The sequence below is a fragment of the Anarhichas minor genome, unplaced genomic scaffold (assembly GCF_050575085.1).
Source record: "Anarhichas minor isolate MPS153535 unplaced genomic scaffold, ASM5057508v1 ptg000030l, whole genome shotgun sequence".
Classification (NCBI taxonomy): domain Eukaryota; kingdom Metazoa; phylum Chordata; class Actinopteri; order Perciformes; family Anarhichadidae; genus Anarhichas; species Anarhichas minor.
The window spans coordinates 11,998,087-12,019,773 of record NW_027466476.1 but is presented as its reverse complement, the minus strand read 5'-3'; the positions used below and the strand labels follow the sequence as shown (position 1 = coordinate 12,019,773).

Sequence of the window (21,687 nt, the reverse complement as noted above, 5' to 3'; positions counted from 1 at the left end):
TTTAGATGAAAGAATGGATCAAATGATTATGTGCAATGTGAAGGAGAGCGTTTTAGCATCGAAAGCTGTAAAAGTTGGAACATTTAGCAGATAGAAAGCTAGATAATAAAATCAAGATGAAGCCAAAGATGAACACTGACATGATGACCTAATGACATCGATTAGTACGATAAGATCCGGCTTCTCTGAGACGAAGGATGAAGATGAAAGATGAATCTATTAATAGCAGGGTTGGCGGTTCGATCCCCGCTTCCTGTTGTGGTCCTCGTAAAAAGCCTCCGATCCGTTTCAAACACAGACTCATCTGTGTTTATTATCTACTAACCGTTCACGTATAACATGCAACCACGGACGCATTGTGCTGGAAGTCACCAGATAACACGGTCACTCCTTAAACCGAAACACCTGTCGCTGTGATGCTGACTGAAGTTGAGTTTGAACATGAAACAAGCAGACATGTCGATGCTGGTCACAGTTTGAGTTCAATGTTTAAAGCTTGAAAACTCATCTGGATGTCTGGAGCCAAACAACACTTCTGTTGCCAACATTTCCAAACATATTTACGATGACGTCAGCTGTAAAAGCATCTATTTAGACGTATCAACAGAAATGCATGTATGTCCACTATCTGTTCTCGAGTACATCCAGCCCCTAAATCTAACTGTAAAAATGTACTTCATGTCCACGTCTGTCTATAGATTCATATTGATGAAGCTGTATATGAATATATCTATTCATAACCACAGGTGTGATACGAGGGTGTTACACGCTCGATGAGCGATTACTCAGCCTGTGTGTGAATGTCACGACCCGTCCGTCTCTCTCACCACTATGTGGACTGGGATCACCGCAGGACCAGCCATCCTCTCCCTCATCTGCACCTTCCTCCTCTCCCTCATCTGCACCTTCCTCCTCTCTCTGCTGGGATAAACCTGAGTGGGAAGGTCGAGGTAAAGTGGGGGGACGCCGGGGGTCAGGAGTTCCACTTCAGCTCCGGCCGAAACGCTGAGCGATTGAGATTTTGACACTGATAAATAATTACCTCGTTAGTTTTGGGATGTCGGTGTAATTGCAGTAAACAGATGAGACGTGCGAGCAGACTGTCGGCCTCAAGAGGACTCCACTCTGCATCTGTTGTTAGAGAACACCAGGCTCAATGCAGAAGGTATCACTTGTGCTCAACAGCTGTACGTTTGTGCTCTGCAGGACAGACGAGGGGACGAGGTTGATGGGACTTGTGGTCTTGCCGAACAGGGTTAACTGGCCTAAAAACTAGCTTTTAATATCAGCGGTGTTCTCGTGGTTCAGATTGACTCTACTTCTCTCTTGATTTATTACCTCAGTAAACATTGTAAACATGAGTTTATGGTCTCAATCTCTAGTTTCAAGTCTTCTTCAATACAGCATGATGTTCATTTAGTACATTATGGTCCATTTAGAGTCAAACAGACCATAAAGCAGGGGATGCTTTAGGGCGGGGCTACTGTGATTGACAGGTCTCTATTAGAGACGTATACGGCGTCTCTACGTCACTTCCTGTTCACTGGCTGCGAAAAAAACAACATGGTACCAGCAAAATTGCCAAACTTAAGGCTTCAAGACATCAGTCCACAAACCAATGTGTGACGTCAGGATGACGACGTCCACTTCTCATACAGTCTGTGGTTTAGGTGATGAATCAGGTTTTGTCGGAGATGTTTAAGGCGCGTTGATGGTGTCTGGTAGAATAGATGTGAGGTCAAAGGTGCAGCTCTGTTTAAAGTAGGTGCAGGTGCCGCTCTGCTGGCGGATCGCTGTCTCTTCCAGAATGCACAGAATGAATTGTCGTCTACTTCTGGTCCCCATGAAATGTTGAAAGATGAGTGGTCATCGGTGAGGGCCGCTGGCGCGTGTGAGTGATGATTTTTTTTCCAAAACTCGGGAGCTGGATTCTGAAGATCAATTTCCTTTTGAGCCACCAGGTCGGGCGGGAGCAGGAAAAAGAAACCTTCAGGGAGTCAGAGAGCCGTGACTTGAATCCGTTCAGGTCTGGAGGGTGGGAATGTTCGAGGGACTGAAAAGAATCATTTTGAGTTGTGGGTGCAGGTTTTGCATCAGCTGTCATGCATGAAGAAGGTTGTGTTGCTATTACCTGTGACGGTTTGACCCGACCGTGAGGCTTCTGGTGATCTATGGACGTCTGGATGCTCCGAAACATCTTAACGAGCTGCGAAGCCAGCGTCTGCTCCGAGACACTTGGGGTTTCATTGCACGTTTCATTGGTTTTATATACTTTTATTTTAGAGAGAGCAGTTGGTGATCGGCCTGAAAATAGGGCGAGAAACAATATTCCTGTTGAGGGTAAAAAAACAGCTCAATACGATATTTTTATGCTCCTATACTCGGCCTCAAATTACGTTTCGAGGTTTTTTCTTTGTTTCGTTTGTGTTGAAGTGGATGGATGGGCCAAGCATGGGACTTTCACCCAGGAGACCAGTGTTTGTGTTCCTTATGAAACAAGAAATAGTGCACTTATTTTAATCCAAAACAACCTTTTACTAAACCGAACCAAGTAGTTTTGTTTACTAAACCTAAACTTAATTGAGAACAGTTCAGAAACGGAGTGGTTAACATCGACATCACGTATTTAGAGACGTTGATATGAAACTATGTTCAAAAACGTGGGAATTCAGCAAATTGTTCTTTGCAGAAACACAACCCATGTTAGGCGTCTCTGTCTTCTGCCACCTCTATGATTAAGGTTTGGTTTAGTGACTTGAAGTCAAGAAAAGATTGTGGTGAAGGTTAAAGAAAACCGAAGTTGATCGTCGTTAGGAAACAGGAAACAGGAAACAGGAAACCTCCCGTGTCAAGGTTATAGTTTCCTTGACCTGCTCCTATAAGAGGCGTTGCAGCAGTTTAACAGCGCCGCGCTGCCTTCACCTTCGTTTGGGCCGATCGTTATTACAAGTAGAAGAAGAAGAGGTCGATTGTGTGTTTGAATCTTCTCTTTATGCATTCCAGTTTTCTTTGCTCAGGAAAGTGAGGAAAAAGAATCCATTTAGTTCTGCAGTATTTGCAGCAACATGTTTGGATGCATCAAAAGTGAAGAATTGTTCCTGCAGAACCAGAACCAGATCTTATTCAAGTGATGAATGGATCCTGTGAAGCTGCTCAGCCACCAGAGCATCATGCTGATTATTCCTCCCGACAGCCTGAGACAGTGAGATAAGCTGCAGTCGTTCATTTCTAATAAGCAGTTTTTATCCAGTCAGCTGGCAGACCAGACGGAAGTAGTAATCTCTGAGAATAATGTTGTGATTTTAGGAGGTACAAAAGTTATGATAGTCGGAGAAAAAGTCAAAATCCTTAGAATAAAGTTGGCGTTTAAGAAAAGTTATAATATTAGAATACAGCCAGAAAGCCTTTTTATTATGAGGACAATGTCATAATGTTATGGGAGGAAACTCTAATATTTGAAGAATAACCATAGATAACATTACAAAGTTCATCATTTGTGAGAATATATCCGTAATATTATATTTGTGGTAACAACACTGAACTTTTTGACCTTCTCCATACTTTGCTCCTTCTCTCTCCTCTGCATGTCGGGTTTTTTAATTTATGAAACTCCGTGTGGGAGTTTTTCGATATGCTGAAACTCTTTCTCTGCATACAAAGCGAGTCAGAATATTTATGTCGTCCTCTTATTGATCTTTTCTCTCTCAGAGTCTGAAGGAGAGTTTTTTTCTATTTGGCTGCAGAAGCAGAGACCAACATGACTCTGCTCACTCCGCCTGCCGATTGTTTACATATTTCACATAACTGGTGCCGCTGTGCCTCCAGGCACCGTGCTGCTCCACCTACCCGAGAGCTGCTCCACCTACCCGAGAGCTGCTCATCTGCAGGGGAACGTGAGAGGAACCTCCGCTCCGCTCCGGGAGTGAGACTTCTCGCAGGCTGACAGGCCGAGGACGGAGTGGAGCTGCAGCTCTGTGTTAACTGTGTGTTTGCAGCACCGACTTGTCTCACCTTGTTCTGAACCTCCTCTCCACCTTTGCACCTCCACCGATCTGCTGACAAATGTGCAGTTGACGTTTAACACTTTTAAAGGTGCACGTGTCCGTGAGTGTGCATGTTTCAGGTCACTGGATGAAGGATCTTTTAGAATAATGTTGTATTTTTGGTGAAAAAGTCATGATAGTGTGAGGAGAAAATAACAAAAAGCCTGAAAATAAAGTTGTAGTTTTACAAGAGAAGTCATAAAATGATAATATGGTCATAACTTTACAAGAACATTGCATTATAGTGTGAGAATAAGTCAAGTCTATGAGAAGAAAATGTTTTTACTGTGAGAAGAACAAACTTCTGTAAGTTATCATTAGATTGGACAGAAGATATGACGACTTTTATTCTTACTTTAATACTTTAATTTGTTTTCTCCAGCAGTAGAACAGAGCTGTGATGAAAGACGCACGTTATAAAAGGTGCATTTAGTTCTCATTTCACCTGTTCATCAGTGAATAACTCATAACTTCATGTCTTTGCTGTCCTAAAAGAGGACTTTATTCCAAACAAAGCAATAAATCAAAAGAAGACATTAATCGTGTAAACAAAGGAACAAAAAGTCTCTTTGATGTCTGAACAAACTGCAACTAATACAAATAAGGAAATAGCTTTGCTGTGTGGGGAAATGAATAAGTGAAGCGCTAAACACGTCTCCGATTATTTCTTATGTTCTGACTTTTCATCAAACAGCTGAAAAATAAAAACTTTAATGAGACTGATGAGTCACATCCCCCCCGACCGTTTCACCGTGTTTTATTTATTCCTTCACTCCTTCAGACCTGAAGCTTCATCTCAATGGACATCATTGTTTGCCTTCACAGCTTTTACAGATTGTTACGAGTCAGCGTGTTGCGTTCAAGGACACTTTAATCCACTTGCTTTTTCTGGGTCTTCTTTGAGTTTGTTTCTCTCGCCACACAGCTCCATTGAAGTCCACGCTACGGTGTGTTTACAGGTAATTTGTCTTTTGTGCGTTCTCTTTGTGAATATTCTCACAAATCATGCTGAAATATGATGACAGCAGCAAAAACATGTTTAAGAACAGTGTCATGGTCCCGGCAGGAGAAACATCCTGTATGCGATGTGTTTGTGGGTACATGGATGTTTTCATCCCTCACTAGAGGACATGTCCCCCGTTGTTGGTCCCTGAAGTGCGGACTAATGCCAGTGTTCATCGCGCTGTTTGGCCCCCCCCCCCCCCCCCGGCTGTCCTCGCTGTGGCATTTGGAGCATGTGAGTCACATGAGTTTGCAGTGAGCTCCAACCAATCAGAGCAGCGTCCCGGGTCCTCTCTGGTCCAGCTGTCTGGTGATTACAGCAAGTAGATTATTGAACGTAGACAATGAAACATAAGACCTCCAGGAGCTGCATATGTAGACACAATAGACATTAATCTCTTGTTTTATCAATGAGCCATTCATTCTTTAGAAATATGAGGTGATGATAAGTTCTCAAAAACCAAGGTGATGTCTTTAAACAGCTTTGTTTGACAGTTCAAAACCTCATAATATTCCTTTACACTGATGTCAAACGGAGAAAACCACCAAATAAAGAGTCTGTTGATTGTCTCATCGATGTATTCCATTGAATGTCTCAGACATTCAAAGAGGATGATAGGATGCGCTTTTTTGAATGGGATAGTTGTGACACTTCTGAATTGATTTGTCTCAGATGCGGTTTTGTCATTTTCGAAAGTGTTAAACGTGAGTGTTTATTTGAGGGAAGTTTGGTTGATGTTGATAAACCCCCCCCCCCCCCCCCCCCCCACCCGGACACACAGCCAGCTCCATAAAGAAACAAGTTTCCCAGTTCAGTCCTGACCTTAATCCCATCCCACAGCTTTAGGAGGCCGACCGTTTCATCTTCCTGTCAGTGTTGGACCTCACTGGAACCAGAACAGTGGAGGCTTACTGCAACCGGGTCACCAGAAGAAAATGTTGAAACGTCGGCAAACCACAGATACTTGAATCCTGGCGTCTCTCAACCAAGTTTACACTTCATATCATTGTCATTTCTAGATACGTGTATATCATCAATATTTATTTTATTAACCACAGACTGTTTATAAGAAGTGGACGTAGTCATCGTGACTCACCCATTGGTTTGTGGACTGATGTTTTGAAGCCTTGAGTTTGGCATTTTCGCCGTCTTCTTTTCGAAAGTGACGCCGTATACGTCTCTGGCAGCGACCTGTCAATCACTGCATAGCCCCGCCCTAAAGCATCCCCTGCTTTATGGTCTGTTTGACTCTAAATGGACCATAATGTACTAAATGAACATCATGCTGTATTGAAGAAGACTTGAAACTAGAGATTGAGACCATAAACTCATGTTTACAATGTTTACTGAGGTAATAAATCAAGAGAGAAGTAGAGTCATTTTCTCATAGACTTCTATACAACCAGAGGAGTCGCCCCCTGGTGGTCACTAGAGAGAATGCAGCTTTAGGACACTTCAGCATCGGCTTCTATCGCGAGAACCGGTGGTTGCCGTCTGGTTTTAACCCCTCATGGTGATTTTGAGGCACATCTGGCATTTTGATTTCCGTTGCTTGCCGCCGTCTTAAACTACGTTCCCATGCAGTGAAACTTCCTTCTCAATTACATTTAGGCAACAAGTTTGGTTTTAGTAAAAGATCATGTTTTGGGTCGACAATGCAGTTTAGTTTAATGAGAGTGTAATCATATGGAGACCAGGCTGCTTTTAGATCAGCAGATTAATGCTCTTGTACATTAAATGTACTTTGGACCGTGAAGTGTTGAAGACACAGAGACGTTTTCCAGGAAGGAAAGATATAAATACCCAAATACAAGATCTTCAAATGTGCAAAATCTGTTTTTGTTGATGTAAGATTAGTTGGCAAGGTGAGAAAGTCACCTTTGATTTCATCTCCGTGTTGTTTCTCACTCGACTGCCTCTCGACTCCTCCTGGGCCACTTTTGCTTTTAAGCTTCACAGATGTTGCCTTCGCTGCTTACATGTTTTATGATGTTTCACTCTTCTCCCCCCCCCCCCACTCTCTTAATTCATGCTGCTCCTTCTCCACAAAAAAGGCAAAGACAAATCATGTTGTGCTTTCTTTTCATCCGTCAAAACGTCCCACTAATGAGACGGATGAAGGACACGGTGGAGTGCAACGTCGCAATACAGCAATTTTACTCGCAGCGCTAATGCAGTGTTGACACGAGAGGTGAGACTGTGGATGAGCAGGCCTGTGAAGAGTGGATTTAAATTCCCTTGATCTGAATCAAAAGATACACGAGGCATGTAAGAGCGTTAATGATGCTGATCTTTCACACTGCTTCATCAGATGCTTCTTCACTCTGCAATTGTTGAGATGACTCTTTCTGTTCAAAGCTCCGCTTCAGTCGGTAGTTAGATCAACCCCCCCCCCCCCGATATGACGACCGACAGAGACGAGGATGAAAACTACATCATCCACAGTTGATGGAAACGGGACGAAAGCATGACAGCTTTAAGCCTTCTTATGTTACATTGATCTGGAAAGTAATAAAATAAGATGAGACGCATGGATTTTATTCACTGGTTCATCGGATGCTTCTTCTTCTTCACCGCAAAGACTTTTAGCTCTCAAATGTAAAGCAGACTCTTCTTTAAAAGGTGCAATTCAGTTAAATAAATCATAACTTCCTGACTGACAGAGGAGGCACACTGTCAACATAGACTCAGTGGTGATGGAAGGAGAGCTCACATCAACACGGCAAAGCAGAAATACTCAAATACAAGTCCTGTCTGCTTTTTAAAAGTAAGGTACCTAAAGTTACTGTGAGGAGCTTCTATCTGGTCCTGAACCAGTCTCAGTTTAGTCCTGATCCTCTATATGAACCAGTCTCAGTCTAGTGCTGATCCTCTATCTGAACCAGTCTCAGTCTAGTCCTGATCCTCTATCTGAACCAGTCTCAGTGTAGTCCCGATCCTCTATCAGACCTCCATCAGTAAAGAGACCACCAGAGAGAAGATGGTCTGTTTCTATAGAGTTATTCTTAAAGCTCGTCATTGGAGTGTTTTCTAAAGGGACTCTGGTGCTCAGAGACACTACCACGTCTGTCCACAGGGACCGCCAGAATCAACACAACATGAAAGTTCCTTGTTGTAGCTTTAAGTAGCAAAAGTAATATATATTATATTATATATTTATTCTTGCAGGACATTAAAGATACCAGCAATCAGAACTTTAAATCTCTACCGCTGAAGTTGAAGTGTGTGACTGGAAACAAGTCGTCCCCAGTCAAGAGCTGGATGAAGACACGGGTCTACTAATGTCTCTAGATGTCAGTTATGACCTCTGACCTTTTCATATAGAACTCACGGAGCGATGAATGAATTGACGCTGTGTTACTTAATGACATCCAGTGGTGCAAGTGTAGCCGCAGCAGCATGGAGCTTACAGTGTACTGACATAATCCAGTGTTGATAGTACAGCGGGTTGTTCTTTTACAAGAAATGAAGTATAAAAGAAATGGCAGTATTTGCTCGGTTGAGTAAATGTACTCAGTTACTCTCCACCTCTGCCGCGACGCTCCACGTCCCAAATAATCAGCTCTGACTGGGAGTTTGTAAACCATTTTCCTCGCTGCTCCTTCTTTGGCTTTTCTCCCTGTGGCACAAACATCTGAGCCAAGACGGATACATACAGTACGGCGCTTTGGCAGTTTCCTGTAGGAGGCCACAAACAGTTGGCTTGCAGTATCGTGTTTTGCTATCGGCTATCATCGCATTCATAATGGCTGCCCGCCCGCCGCCGCCTGTTTACCGGCGTCAGCAACGTTTTACTCGTGTGTTATGAATCCAGTACATCTCAACTGTACATTTCAGTCTATGTGACCAAATACCTCCAAGCCTGGTGACTTTACCCCCCTCCACACACACACACACACACACACACACACACACACACACACACACACACACACACACACACTCTGATATTCGGTTACGAAGTGAAAGTTAAAATAGCTGTGGTGTTTTCCTCATGGCGCCCGGCTGCAGCTGTTTCCCTCCCGGCCAGTGCCTGGAAAGTCTTTGCCACCAAAATAATCTGGGTTGGAGGCAGAGGGACACGTCTGTGGAGTCATCACAGAGCTTTACTAAATATGGACGGGGGGCCGTCATGGATTCACTCGAGCACCTGCTCACATGCATGCAGCTGAACTCTGTGCAGGAGGAGTTGAGCTAACGGCATTAGCACGCCCGGTTAAAGTGTAGAAAGAAGAAAAAGACATCCACCACACTCCTATTGTACAGTTGACTGTTTTAAGAGTCTCCTGGTCAGAAACGTTACAAAACTGCATGAAAGAAAAAGTCATTTCAGAACAGCAGAGCAACTTTCTGCCTCTGCCTGAAACCCAGAAACTCTAATCTCTTTAACAATTACCTCACGTCGTCGCCGTCCCACCTGAGTCACACACCCATGTCTCCCTCCTCCGCTGCCTCTAATGTGCATAATTTGCTCCTTGCCTTGAGGTTAAAAATATCCCTTTTCTCCTCAGCTCTCCATTTCCTCAGCCAGCACGTTTGTGCTGCACGCGTTCTTTGTCAGAAGGTCACAGGAGGATTGTGTTTCGCCTTCTTGTCGGGACACGATGGTGGTGACTGACTCGCACTCCTCCTTGCTATCGGTCGGATGTAAAGTGAGTGGTGCGGATGTTCCTCAGTGTGCCGTTACACTTCTGTACACTGGATATTAATTTAAGCTTCTGGGGCTTTTTAGTCGCTTGAATCAGTATGAAGGGATTTTTCTTGGCCACCAGGGGGCAGAAGAGCTTCCCAACAAACTGAAGGACACACTCCTCTGACATATTATTGCCTTTTAAAGCTAATGTGTTGCCTATATTCACACACCCACCAGACACAGATCAACATAATCACTCATTTGGCTTCCTGTTTGTGTTCACCTGAAATCCAATATTCTCTTGTATCTGTATCTTCAGCTGCTCTGTTTTCCAGTTTCTGATACCCGGTATTCTCTTAACTTTGCCTGAACAGTGAGGTTTTATCAGAGCTTGAGACTGAATTATACCTTAAAAAGTAACGTAAAACCAAAACCAGGAGCTAAAAGAGGCTAAAAAGTGCCGTAGAGTTGCAGAGTCGGTGATCATTCTTTTTGTGGTTTGCGATGACGAGCGACACTTTTCCCGTTATACGTCGTCATTTGATCCATCGTTAATATAGATTATATCTGTGTGTGGTGCTTGGATGACATCTTTACAGCTTGTTCTTGAATTGACAGGAGATATTAGAAACCAGATCATTGTTGAGCACGGCTTGGAACAACGTTTAGGAAAGACATCGTGTCTTGGTTATAACTAAGATGAGGCATTTTGTTTAGATTTTAGATATTCTAGTACGGAATGTGAAGTTTGTGGAGATGAGATCTGGATTTGTCTATTGAATTTGGTTCTGTAGCCACGAACACATGAAATCTCTCACTGAAATAAGTGTGATGTACCTTTTGTGATGTTGTCGTGCAGTTTAGGGAAAATATAAGAGAAGCATCCGGGTCGGAAGATGTTTGGTGTTTTGGGGAACTCTGGGAGCTCAGCGGGCAGAGCGCACACCTTTAACGCCAAAAACACCCACACCAGAGCTGCAGCGAGCTAACATGCGACGTCTGTGGGAACTTTGCAAAGAAATGAAGAAACTAAAAATCTATGTTGGTTTTAAAAGTACTTCAGGTCCATATTTATCTTCCTCTCTTCGAATGAAACCGATGAAAAGAGATTCACCAAACTATTTAAAACCTTTGTGAGGACTTTGTAGCATAACGTGTAATTTAAGTCTATAAGAAGTAAACACTCGACTCTCAGTATAGATTGGAAATCTGATGCACAGCGTGAAGATGAATCGCTGATCCGGATTTCCTCCCGATGCTCACGTTTGTCTCTCGTATGTCGGAGTCACATGATGTGGAATAAAATGCCACTGCCGCTAAAAATACCCAGAATTCATTGAGATTTAGAGTCGGAGTTAAAGATTGATGGCCCGGCGCGCGTTGCCCCCGCTGCTCTCTGATGTAGGATTCTCTTTATTGCTCGGGAATTGCATGTTTGTGTTTGAGTGTTGCGTCGACTTCTTTCACCGGACTGATGCCGAGAGAGGAAGGACTCCAGATGACAAAGACCACGAGGTCATCATTGATTTATTTTACATTTACATTTGTCATCATAAGATATACGTTGTTTAGGTTTTGTTGAAGCAAATGAATGTAAACTTGAAGCATTAAATTCAAAGGATTAGAGGAGCCTGAGTTTACACTAGTGTAGAGTTGTACTACATGGTGTATTCGACTTATTATGTGATGCTAGCGATAGTTTTTAAGGGATTCTTGTTGCTAGTAATGAAGTGTTTTTGTCTTTTTTACTGAAATATGGAGAAATAGCAGCTCTGTTGAGAGTGAAAAACTTGAAGAATAACTCTGGTGATATTCTTTGTATTTCAGTTCCCATGAAAGATCAAAACCAGCAATACTTGTATCCTACTAACAAGTATTGTGTGTGTGTTTCAAAGCCTGATGCATCTTCTTCCTCTGAGCCACAGAGATCAATTAAAATCCCATAAATGAGCCTCACTGATGCACTGGCTGACATGTTCCTTCATTATGAACATGGTCACTGTAGTTTATTTATACTCAATCCCACATACGCCGTCCTGCTGCCACAAATATTCACTACAGCACTGAATGTGGATTCATCCGCCGCTGAAAATAGTCCCCCAACAAATGCACTTTTGGCACTGAAGTGGCCCGAGGCAACTGTTCTCATTCTCAATTTCATCTTCAAGGATGAACTGATCAGATTTTGGCAGTCACAAACGTCACAAAAACATACATTTTTTTTGTCGTTACTCAATAATTAATATGCTAATTATGACAATTTGTACAGAAATATTTAATTAGATAAAATGATGAAGTAATGACATTTTGGACAGACGTGGATGTAAACTGCAACTTGACTGGTTGACGGAGGAATAAAACTGCGAGGCACGAATTCAAGTTTAAAAATGAAATACGTGTCTGAACCATAGACTGAAATAGAAGAAGTGGACGTAGTCATCATGACGTCACCCGTTGGTCTGTGGACTGATGTTTTGAAGCCTTGAGTTGGCATCTTGGATTACGGCCGTCGCCATGTTGTTGTTTTTTGCAACCAGTGAACAGGAAGTGACCATATATGGACTGAGGAGGAGTGACGTAGAGACGCCGTATACGTCTCTGGTAGAGACCTGTCAATCACCGTGTAGCCCCGCCCTAAAGCATCCCCTGCTTTATGGTCTGTTTGACTCTAAATGGACCATAATGTACGAAATGAACATCATGCTGTATTGAAGAAGACTTGAAACTAGAGATTGAGACCATAAACTCATGTTTACAATGTTTACTGAGGTAATAAATCAAGAGAGAAGTAGAGTCATTTTCTCATAGACTTCTATACAACCAGAGGAGTCGCCCCCTGGTGGACACTAGAGAGAATGCAGCTTTAACACATGAAGCATCAGCTTCACTCTGCAGAACTTTGACAAAAGCGGCGCAGACCATGTCCACTCCCTCTGTTCTTACCTTTCACAATAAAAGCCATATACATGCAATATTTGCAGACAAATATTCACATATTTGTGTCGTTTATTCGTTACTCCCCCGATGTGTAAAGCCCTTTACTCGTAAAAAGAACAAACTGAAAGCTGTGAAAATTTAAACTATGAGTCAGATTTGTGGAACAGTTCTTTAAAGATCCGTTGCCGGTTCTCTTGGGGTCTGAAGCCTGAAGGAGCCCTTCAGGTTCCTCAGAGCTCTTCTACTCCCCGATCTTAAAGTGATGCCATCTTCGCCGGCCGATTCGCCCCCGAGGTCTGGATGCTGCGCTCGCTTGACAGGTGACGACTGCAAATTGCTCTCTGAGGGATATCGATTGGCGGCGATGACCTTTTGAAAGCTACACTTCTTAAAGGTGATTGGACCGATGCAGACACTCGAGTTCTACGAGCCTTTTGGGGCGCGGCACACAGGAAGTCCACATGTCAGTCAGTCCTAACGCTGGTGTAGAGATTTATCTGCTTCGGCCAGAAGGGATGAGAGTTGTACAGACTCACACACACACACACACACACACACACACACACACACACACACACACACACACACTGACACTGCCAGAGGTAAATGCACATGTGTGTATTCAGGTCAATGAAAAACTTTATTTCTACAGTGCAAGCTTACAGCAAGTTAAAGTGTGCAGCGTGATGTTAAATTTAATTCTAAAAAGAGGGTTATCTTGATTGCTAAAACCAAGGAGGAATGTCTCGATAGCTATTGTATGGATTGCAATAACATTTAGTTAAGACATTAATGTTCCTCTCAGGATGAAATGTAATAACTTTCGGAATTCCTAAACATTTCATCTGGAGCCATCATCAGTACAAAGTGTTTACTCGTCCAGAATGGTTTCTGAACAAGGATTTGAAACATTCCCATCAGCCTCAGCTGCACTTTGTTTTTAAATGAGCTCATTTCTGCATGCTAACACGCTAAACTGATGAAGTGAACGTGGCCAACGTTAAACCTGCCAAACACCAGCATGTTAGCATTCTGACATTTAGCTCAAAGCACCGCTGTGCCTAATTACAGCCTCACAGAGCTGCTAGCTCAGCAGGCTCTGTCACAATAGTGGCATTTAAGATTCGGCTTATTTTAGTGTGTGCTAAGCATTGTATAAGACTGTCATATTAGTCTTTTCCAAATGCAATTTAAAATCTTGAATTTGACTGTTTTTTCTTTTTAAATGACTCAGCCATGTACCTCAGGGGGACAGCCGATTCCTCCCAGCTTTTAACCCTATTAAATACTCGTCCTGCATAATGAAGGGGAGTGTGTCTAGCCAAACGTCTCAGGGGTTCCTGATAGCAGCAGAGTGCCAGTAAAACACCTACTGCAAGAATTTAAAGAGCTGCAGTTGAATTGTCTCTTGAGGCAAAGCTGCTCCGGAGGCAAAAATAAAATAATTACGTCAGCAAAACTACAGTGAGTTTTAAAGAAAGTCAATACAAATTAAAACGTGAAATAGGTGAGGCTAAAGGTGAAGAACCCTTCAGCTGTGGAACGACACGAACAGAATCACTATCTATGTGTGGAACTCCTCTCGAGACCTTGAGACCTTACGCCATTTCTCGCTCGTCCATTGTGGGAACGTCGGTGCTCGCGGGCGAAGTAAGTGTTGCTCGTTGGCAAGTATTCATATCTGCAGAACAAAAGAGGAAATCCCGGCAGAGACGTTTACTCACAAACTGATGAATTAGTTCAGAGCAGACGCACACACACACACACACACACACACACACACACACACACACACATTTACTCTGATTTTAAAGATTTCTACTCATTTCTAAATCCTCCAGATTGCATCCCTTCAACACCTAGATCTCCCTTTTAGACTCCATGAGGTTCATGTTTCAACTCATCCTCATCCCTCTCTTGATCAAACATCAGGACCAATCAACTGGACTCAAACTCACCCTCGTCCCGATGTCCCTCCCTCTCCACCCGAAATCCATAGCGGCGTAACGAGCTGCAACGCTGCAGAAATGAACAGGGGCTCGGTGCAGCTGTCAGATGTGTTTCACGATGTCTTCTGCCAAATAATTACCCCGACGCTGTGTTCAATGGGGGAGAGAGAGACAGTACATGGCGGACCTTTTCTTCCCTTGGCTCCCGTTTCTCAGCGAAGTCATTCAGCACAGCATCGTTTGTTGGTCCGTTTCCCTCCATAAAGAATTTTGGAGCCATTTGGAGCGATTTCTTTTTTTACTGCGCTTCTCACAGAGCAGCTGCACCTTTTTCCAGCCTGCGGGGGGGAATGAAACAAGTGCTCCCTGCCTTTTATGTCATCACACTAATAAATCCATTCATGCCTCATATCCGTATTCTGACAGCTAGATATTAGTTCATGTGGCAGTTTATTAAAGTAGCTTCAAAATCAAAGGAGCGCATGTAGAAGCATTGAAACACAAGACTGTGTATCCAGCACTCAATCACCTGTTTCATCGCCGGCATGCTGATGCTTTCACTGAAATAAATTATCATGAAAATTGAGTGAAGCCTCACAGACATGACAAGAAGAGTTTCGGAACACTATGCTAAAGTCATTAAAGTTATCATGCTTCATAAAACGATATGAATTGCATAAAAAATCTGTCTGCAGCACTAAGTAGGAAAGGTGAAGGTGAATGTAGTATTCACCTTCACCTAGAGACATACGTCTCTGGTAGAGACCTGTCAATCACCGTGTAGCCCCGCCCTAAAGCATCCCCTGCTTTATGGTCTGTTTGACTCTAAATGGACCATAATGTACTAAATGAACATCATGCTGTATTGAAGAAGACTTGAAACTAGAGATTGAGACCATAAACTCATGTTTACAATGTTTACTGAGGTAATAAATCAAGAGAGAAGTAGAGTCATTTTCTCATAGACTTCTATACAACCAGAGGAGTCGCCCCCTGGTGGACACTAGAGAGAATGCAGCTTTAACACATGAAGCATCAGCTTCACTCTGCAGAACCGGAGGTTGATGCCTGGGATGAAATGTAAAAGGGAAAATGACACAGACGGAGGAGACGCTGTCACGTCCAGACTCAACATGGATAAATAAGAAAGATGTAGGGGGAAGAAAGGCCTGATGCAGGAAGAGTTTAAGTGATGTTTTGTGTAATCACGTAGCTTTCAGAGGAAGTTCCAACCTTTGAATAGTAGAATCAAGGTGTTTTTGTATTTTAAGGAGCAGATTTTCTAAATAGAAAACCTAGAACAAAAACATCTCTGGGTTGAATCTTCCGGAGGAAACAACCCGATAGTGCATCTAAAAACATAACACGGTGTCTTCCTTCAAAAGCCTTTTTGTCTTGTCGGGAAGCCTCAGATGATGGTGCAGCTTGTTGCAGATGAAATGAGACGAGATGAGATAAGACGAGAGGAGCCGGGGAGATGATATCGGATCAGATGAACTTTTATTGATCCCTGAGGGGAAACCGGGTCGTTGCAGCAGCAACAGGAACAGACGTGTAGCTCTGAGAGCCGAGTCAATAAAGGGATGGAAATAACGATAGAAAGACATTAAAGATGATAGTCGGCTGCTTTTCATCAGCAGCATTTTCCAACAACGTTGAGAGTTTTATACAGAAGTTATTGTTAGCAGTAGTGTACTCGAGGTACTTTATATGTATTTTCATTTGCTACCCTATACTTCTACTCCTCTACATCACACAGGTACATATTCTACTTTGTAATCCGCTCCACGTATTTGAACGCTTTAGTTGCTTTAGTATTGGTACTTTTACTTCAGTAAAAGATCTGAGTACTTCTTCCACCACTGATTGTTAGATGTGTTTTTGGAGGATTACTTGAAAATGTATTCTGATACAATTACTGTTCATATATTCAGTCACATAATCCAAGTGTCACTCTATTAAAATAACGTAACTTGATAACTCTCTGTTACTTTCACTCAATACCAAATAAATGCAAATAAAGACAAGAGAAAAGAATAACATGTCTCCATTGTTTTACATGAAAAGCAGAAAAGATGAACAAATCACAGTAGAGCGCACGTTCTGCAAAGTTCCAGCTGTTAAATCGCTGCTGCTTTGCGATAACTTTGCACTGTACTGTGAAGTTCTTCCCCATTTTTCTGTTTAAGCAACAAAAACAAGTGTTTGTGTACGTTTTAGGGGTTGGGATACATGGATTATCACTCTCCCTGGGGGGCACACACACACACACACACACACACACACACACACACACACACACACTAAAGCAGCACTCCTGTTAACACCACGACACAGCTTGATGCTTGTAACGTGGTTTAACGTCGTTGTAACGTCTTGTTGAAGTGTCTTGTCAGCGGGGGTGTTTGTAGAGCCTGTGTGTGTGTGTGTGTGTGTGTGTGTGTGTGTGTGTGTTTGTGCGTGTGTGTGTGTGTGTGTGTGTGTGTTTGTGCGTGTCTGTGTGTGCGTGCGTGTGCTACGACTCGAAATAAAAAGAAAAATGTAGACAAAACCTCCCTGAAAGGAAGATCCAGCCTGGGTCTGAGCTGCTGAGCACAAACCCAATTATAGAGCAGGGAGAAGGGAGATTGGATTATACACAAACACACACACATCAATACACACACACACACACACACACACACACACACACATCAATACATGCACACTTTAGCCCATTTGGCTTCTTTAACAGTAGCCGTGCTCCACTTATCCCGATCAAGACACTAATAGATCACAGAAAGAAGGAACATGAGTGTGTTTGTTTGGTGGAATCGACTTCTGGGAATGCTTACATCCTCACACACACACACACACACACACGCACACGTACACCGACTTGTTGCAAGCGGTTAGAAAAGTGAAATGTGTGTGGATGTGGTGATGCCGAGCTTGTTTAATCCTTACTGGTTTCCTGTGAAGACTCCAGTCAGTTTCCACCGGCTGCTCTGTAGTTAATGAACTGGACTCATATGAAAATAAGTCCGTTCACAGTCGTATTCTCACAGAGTGCAGCTCCTGTGCAGGTTGAACTGGAGCTTTTCTAAACGTGAATAAAATACATTCACACAGCAGTTTAAGCATGGTGATTTATTGCCACGTAATATTTATTATATACTTATATATTATGTATTTCAACGTTTACATTCAATGATACCCCCCCCCCCCCCCCCCCCATGACTTAACAATAGAGGGTTCGGTGTGTTTAAGGCCCATCAACGTTGGACCGGTTTTAGCATAATGAGAACATTTAGTCATTGCATTTAGAAAAAAAATTACACATTACATAATACTATATATTATCAGAAAATTACTACAATTAGCTGTTTTATGGCATTTTACAGATTTCATTGTATTGTATCTAAACTCTATCTTTTATGTAATTTGTATATTTTTTATTACATTTTTATATTTCGGCTTTCTCTAGAAATCTTGATGAATTGTTTCTTTATATTTTTATCCTTTTTTCAAGTAGAACTATTGATATCTAATAGGGGAGATATTTTCATAAGCCATCTTTGGCTTCTAACTTCTCCTGCACATTATTATTTATGTACGTGCATATAAATAAATACAAAATAAATAAACATGGTTTTATACTTTCAAAGGCACAGTCGTATCATTGGAAGCTGATTGAAAGACGCTGACACGTCCTGTCCGTGGAAACACACAGGACGTGGACTCTTGTCTCTGATAAACTGTTTAACGTTTACATCCTGATTCTATCGATGCAGACCGAGCAGCAGGTCAACATGTACAAGACGGGCAAATAATCAAAGGACAGATAGATAGAGTCTGTTTGAGTGCTTTCATCTCCGTGTGAGTTTACTGACCCGCAAGGACGGTTGTGTGTGTGTGTGTGTGTGTGTGTGTGTTTCCTGCAACTGCACAGCGAGGGTGTGTGTGTGTGTGTGTACTTGCAGTTTGCCACCCTCAGCTTAACTCTGCTCTAATTGCCTCCTCCTGCTCTGCACACTCGCACACATTAAATGGCATATGTTATTTCTGTTGTGTAGCTCAGAGGGGTTAGATGACGGCACACACACACACACACACACACACACAGCTGCTGCTCCTCACATCTAGAGAGAAAGAGTGCGTCTTGTTTCCTGTTTCGGATTCCCTTTGGCCGCTGAAGTTGTCAGGGAGCCTCCCCCCCCATCTGGTAATCCATACATCCTCATGTGTGTGTGTGTGTGTGTGTGCGCCGTGTGTGTATGCGTGTGTGTGTGTCAGTGACGGGCGGTTGCTCGTCCGTCGACCCGTGTCACTTCCATGCAGACTGATGAGCCAACTCCCCATGCTGCTTTTAAGAGCTTTAGATCATAGTTTGTTTTTTATCATCTGCTACTTCTTGAACTCGTTGCATCATGTGTCTGGGAGCAGATGTACGAATGTAGCTTTTATTTTTTCACTAGTACACCCTAAAAAAGGAAGTCTAACTGTACGTGGTCATATGAAGGCCAACCATGATGTTTTTAAACCTACTTAAGCTGTTTTATTGCCTTATCCTAATGTTCGTGATGTTTTTCGTAAACCAAACGTGGTTTTGTTGCCTAAACCGAACTCTCGTTTTATAACATAATGTTGGCCCCCCAAAAAAACGCTTAAAAGCACAATTAACACGTACCCTCACGTACCCTCACCTACCTTCTCGTTCCCTCACGTACCCTCTCGTAACCGCTCGTACCCTCTTATTCCTTCTCGTACCCTCACGTACCCTCACGTACCCTCTCGTACCCTCACGTACCCTCACGTAACAGCTCGTACCCTCACGTACCCTCTCGTACCCTCTCGTACCCTCACGTAACAGCTCGTACCCTCACCTACCCTCTTGTACCCTCTTGTATCCTCACCTACCCTCACGTACCCTCACGTAACAGCTCGTACCCTCACCTACCCTCTCGTACCCTCTTGTATCCTCACCTACCCTCACGTACTCTCACGTAACAGCTCGTACCCTCTCGTACCCTCTCGTACCCTCTCGTACCCTCACGTAACAACTCGTACCCTCACCTACCCTCTTGTACCCTCTTGTATCCTCACCTACCCTCACGTACCCTCACGTAACAGCTCGTACCCTCACCTACCCTCTCGTACCCTCTTGTATCCTCACCTACCCTCACGTACTCTCACGTAACAGCTCGTACCCTCACGTACCCTCTCGTACCCTCACGTAACAGCTCGTACCCTCACCTACCCTCTTGTACCCTCTTGTATCCTCACCTACCCTCACGTACCCTCACGTAACAGCTCGTACCCTCACCTACCCTCTCGTACCCTCTTGTATCCTCACCTACCCTCACGTACTCTCTCGTACCCTCTCCTACCCTCTCGTACCCTCTTGTATCCTCACCTACCCTCACCTACCCTCTCGTACCCTCTTGTATCCTCACCTACCCTCACGTACCCCTTGTGTCCTCACCTACCCTCACGTACCCTCTTGTACCCCCACATACCCTCTCATACCCTCTTGTATCCTCACCTACTCTCTCGTACCCTCACATACTCTCACCTACCCTCACGTACCCTCTCGTACCCCTTGTGTCCTCACCTACCCTCACGTACCCTCTTGTACCCCCACATACCCTCTCATACCCTCTTGTATCCTCACCTACTCTCATCTACCCTCACGTATACTTTCCTTCTTCACGGTAACGTAGATAACATACAAAATAATTCTGTGGGATATCTTCAACTTACAGCACATCATGTTGTCGTAGGCTCAGCTACGAATGCTGAATGAGACCAGCCTGTTTCCTGATCTCCATGTTACAGGTTTCACATCTGGAAAAGGTGCAGAAATGATCAGTGGACTGAATCAAAAGCTCACGATTGCGTTTGAAGCTGCGATCCGATTCAAAGAAAGCTCAGATATTTTGTGATGTTCTCTGCCTCACAAAGAGAGAAAAGGACGCTGGCTGAGTGAACTGTAGCTTTGTGGCTTCGTTTTTAAAGTCCAACCTTGGCTGGGAATGTGCAACGTGACTCCGGTTGGCGGCCTGTATGCCTGTAAGCTTGACATCCAGCCAGTAATCCTGCCAACAGGACATCCTCTGACCTTTTTCTCCTCTCCGAGGGCTCCGAAGTTTTTATGAAACATCATCCAGCCGGTATTTCTCAGAGCACGATTGCAGTCGTGTTGCAGTGCGGAGCTGCATCTCTGCTCGCAGCTGCTCCAGAATCAAAGTTTTTTGCTCACAGATTCACAAGAAGGCTTTAAAATGGGTCAGAAATGACTCGTTAAATTTTTTACTTTGAGTTGATTTAGAAAGTTGCTCAGCCTCAAATCCCTGGTTGCACTGTGTAGCTGGAGAGATGGAGGAGCTGCTGTCTGCATCACCTAACATGTCTTTCACCACGGCTGAGTGTGTGTGTGTGGGGGGGGGGGGGGGGGGGGGGCTGATGCATTATTGAAAAGAAAAAAAAAAACACGTGCACAAGAATGTGAGGGCAGACCTGCAGGTGAATCCCATCTTCCTCTTCCCTCGTGTTCAGGAATAAAACAATAGAGCGACTTCAAAAGCTTGCCCACAAAGCTATCTGCACGTGAATTATTTACCTTTTGTTTTGTTTGCACTAAAGCTGTTGTTCAGACGGTCGCTCGCCGAGATGTCCGGTGTGTTGGAGGTGAAAACATGTGAGCCGGAGGGATGGCAGGAGCAACATAACAGGAACAAATTGGATCGATTTGTCAAACCGATTTCGGGATTACGCAGCGTGGCGCCGACACAAAATCTGTTTTTTTTGGTTGAATGCAAATGAGTTTTGTCAGATGTGAGGAAACCCTGTAAACCTGGGTAATGAATATGAGTCAGCTCCTCCAAAAACGTGCACAATCAAAGAGGAAAGAAGCTGCTCGGATTGAACGCCGGCGGCATCTTTGCACCGCAGGCCTGTGAGGTGAAAAAAGGATTTACCTTCTGCACTTCTCTGTTCGTCTCTGTCACTGTTGGTTTTTCTCTTTTCTTTTTTTTGGGCTCTGAATCCCCGAGAGACTCTCAGAAAAATAGTGTGTTGAATTTGTATCTTTCCTGTGTTGGCATTTCTAAATCTAAAGTGCAGCCCAGACTGTCAGGAGCA

General features: G+C 43.5%; 1 protein-coding gene across 1 annotated transcript in view; it reads left to right on the top strand.

Annotated features, from left to right (window-relative positions):
- The first annotated feature begins 3,134 nt into the window (after positions 1-3,134).
- The window catches only part of fras1 (Fraser extracellular matrix complex subunit 1), a 173,068-nt gene continuing 154,515 nt past the window's right edge, over positions 3,135-21,687 (top strand). The window contains exons 1-4 of the mRNA XM_076105022.1: positions 3,135-3,202; positions 3,826-3,922; positions 19,418-19,660; positions 19,788-20,258. Of these exons, the coding sequence (XP_075961137.1) occupies positions 3,135-3,202; positions 3,826-3,922; positions 19,418-19,660; positions 19,788-20,258 (879 nt within the window). The remainder of the gene's footprint in view (positions 3,203-3,825; positions 3,923-19,417; positions 19,661-19,787; positions 20,259-21,687) is intronic.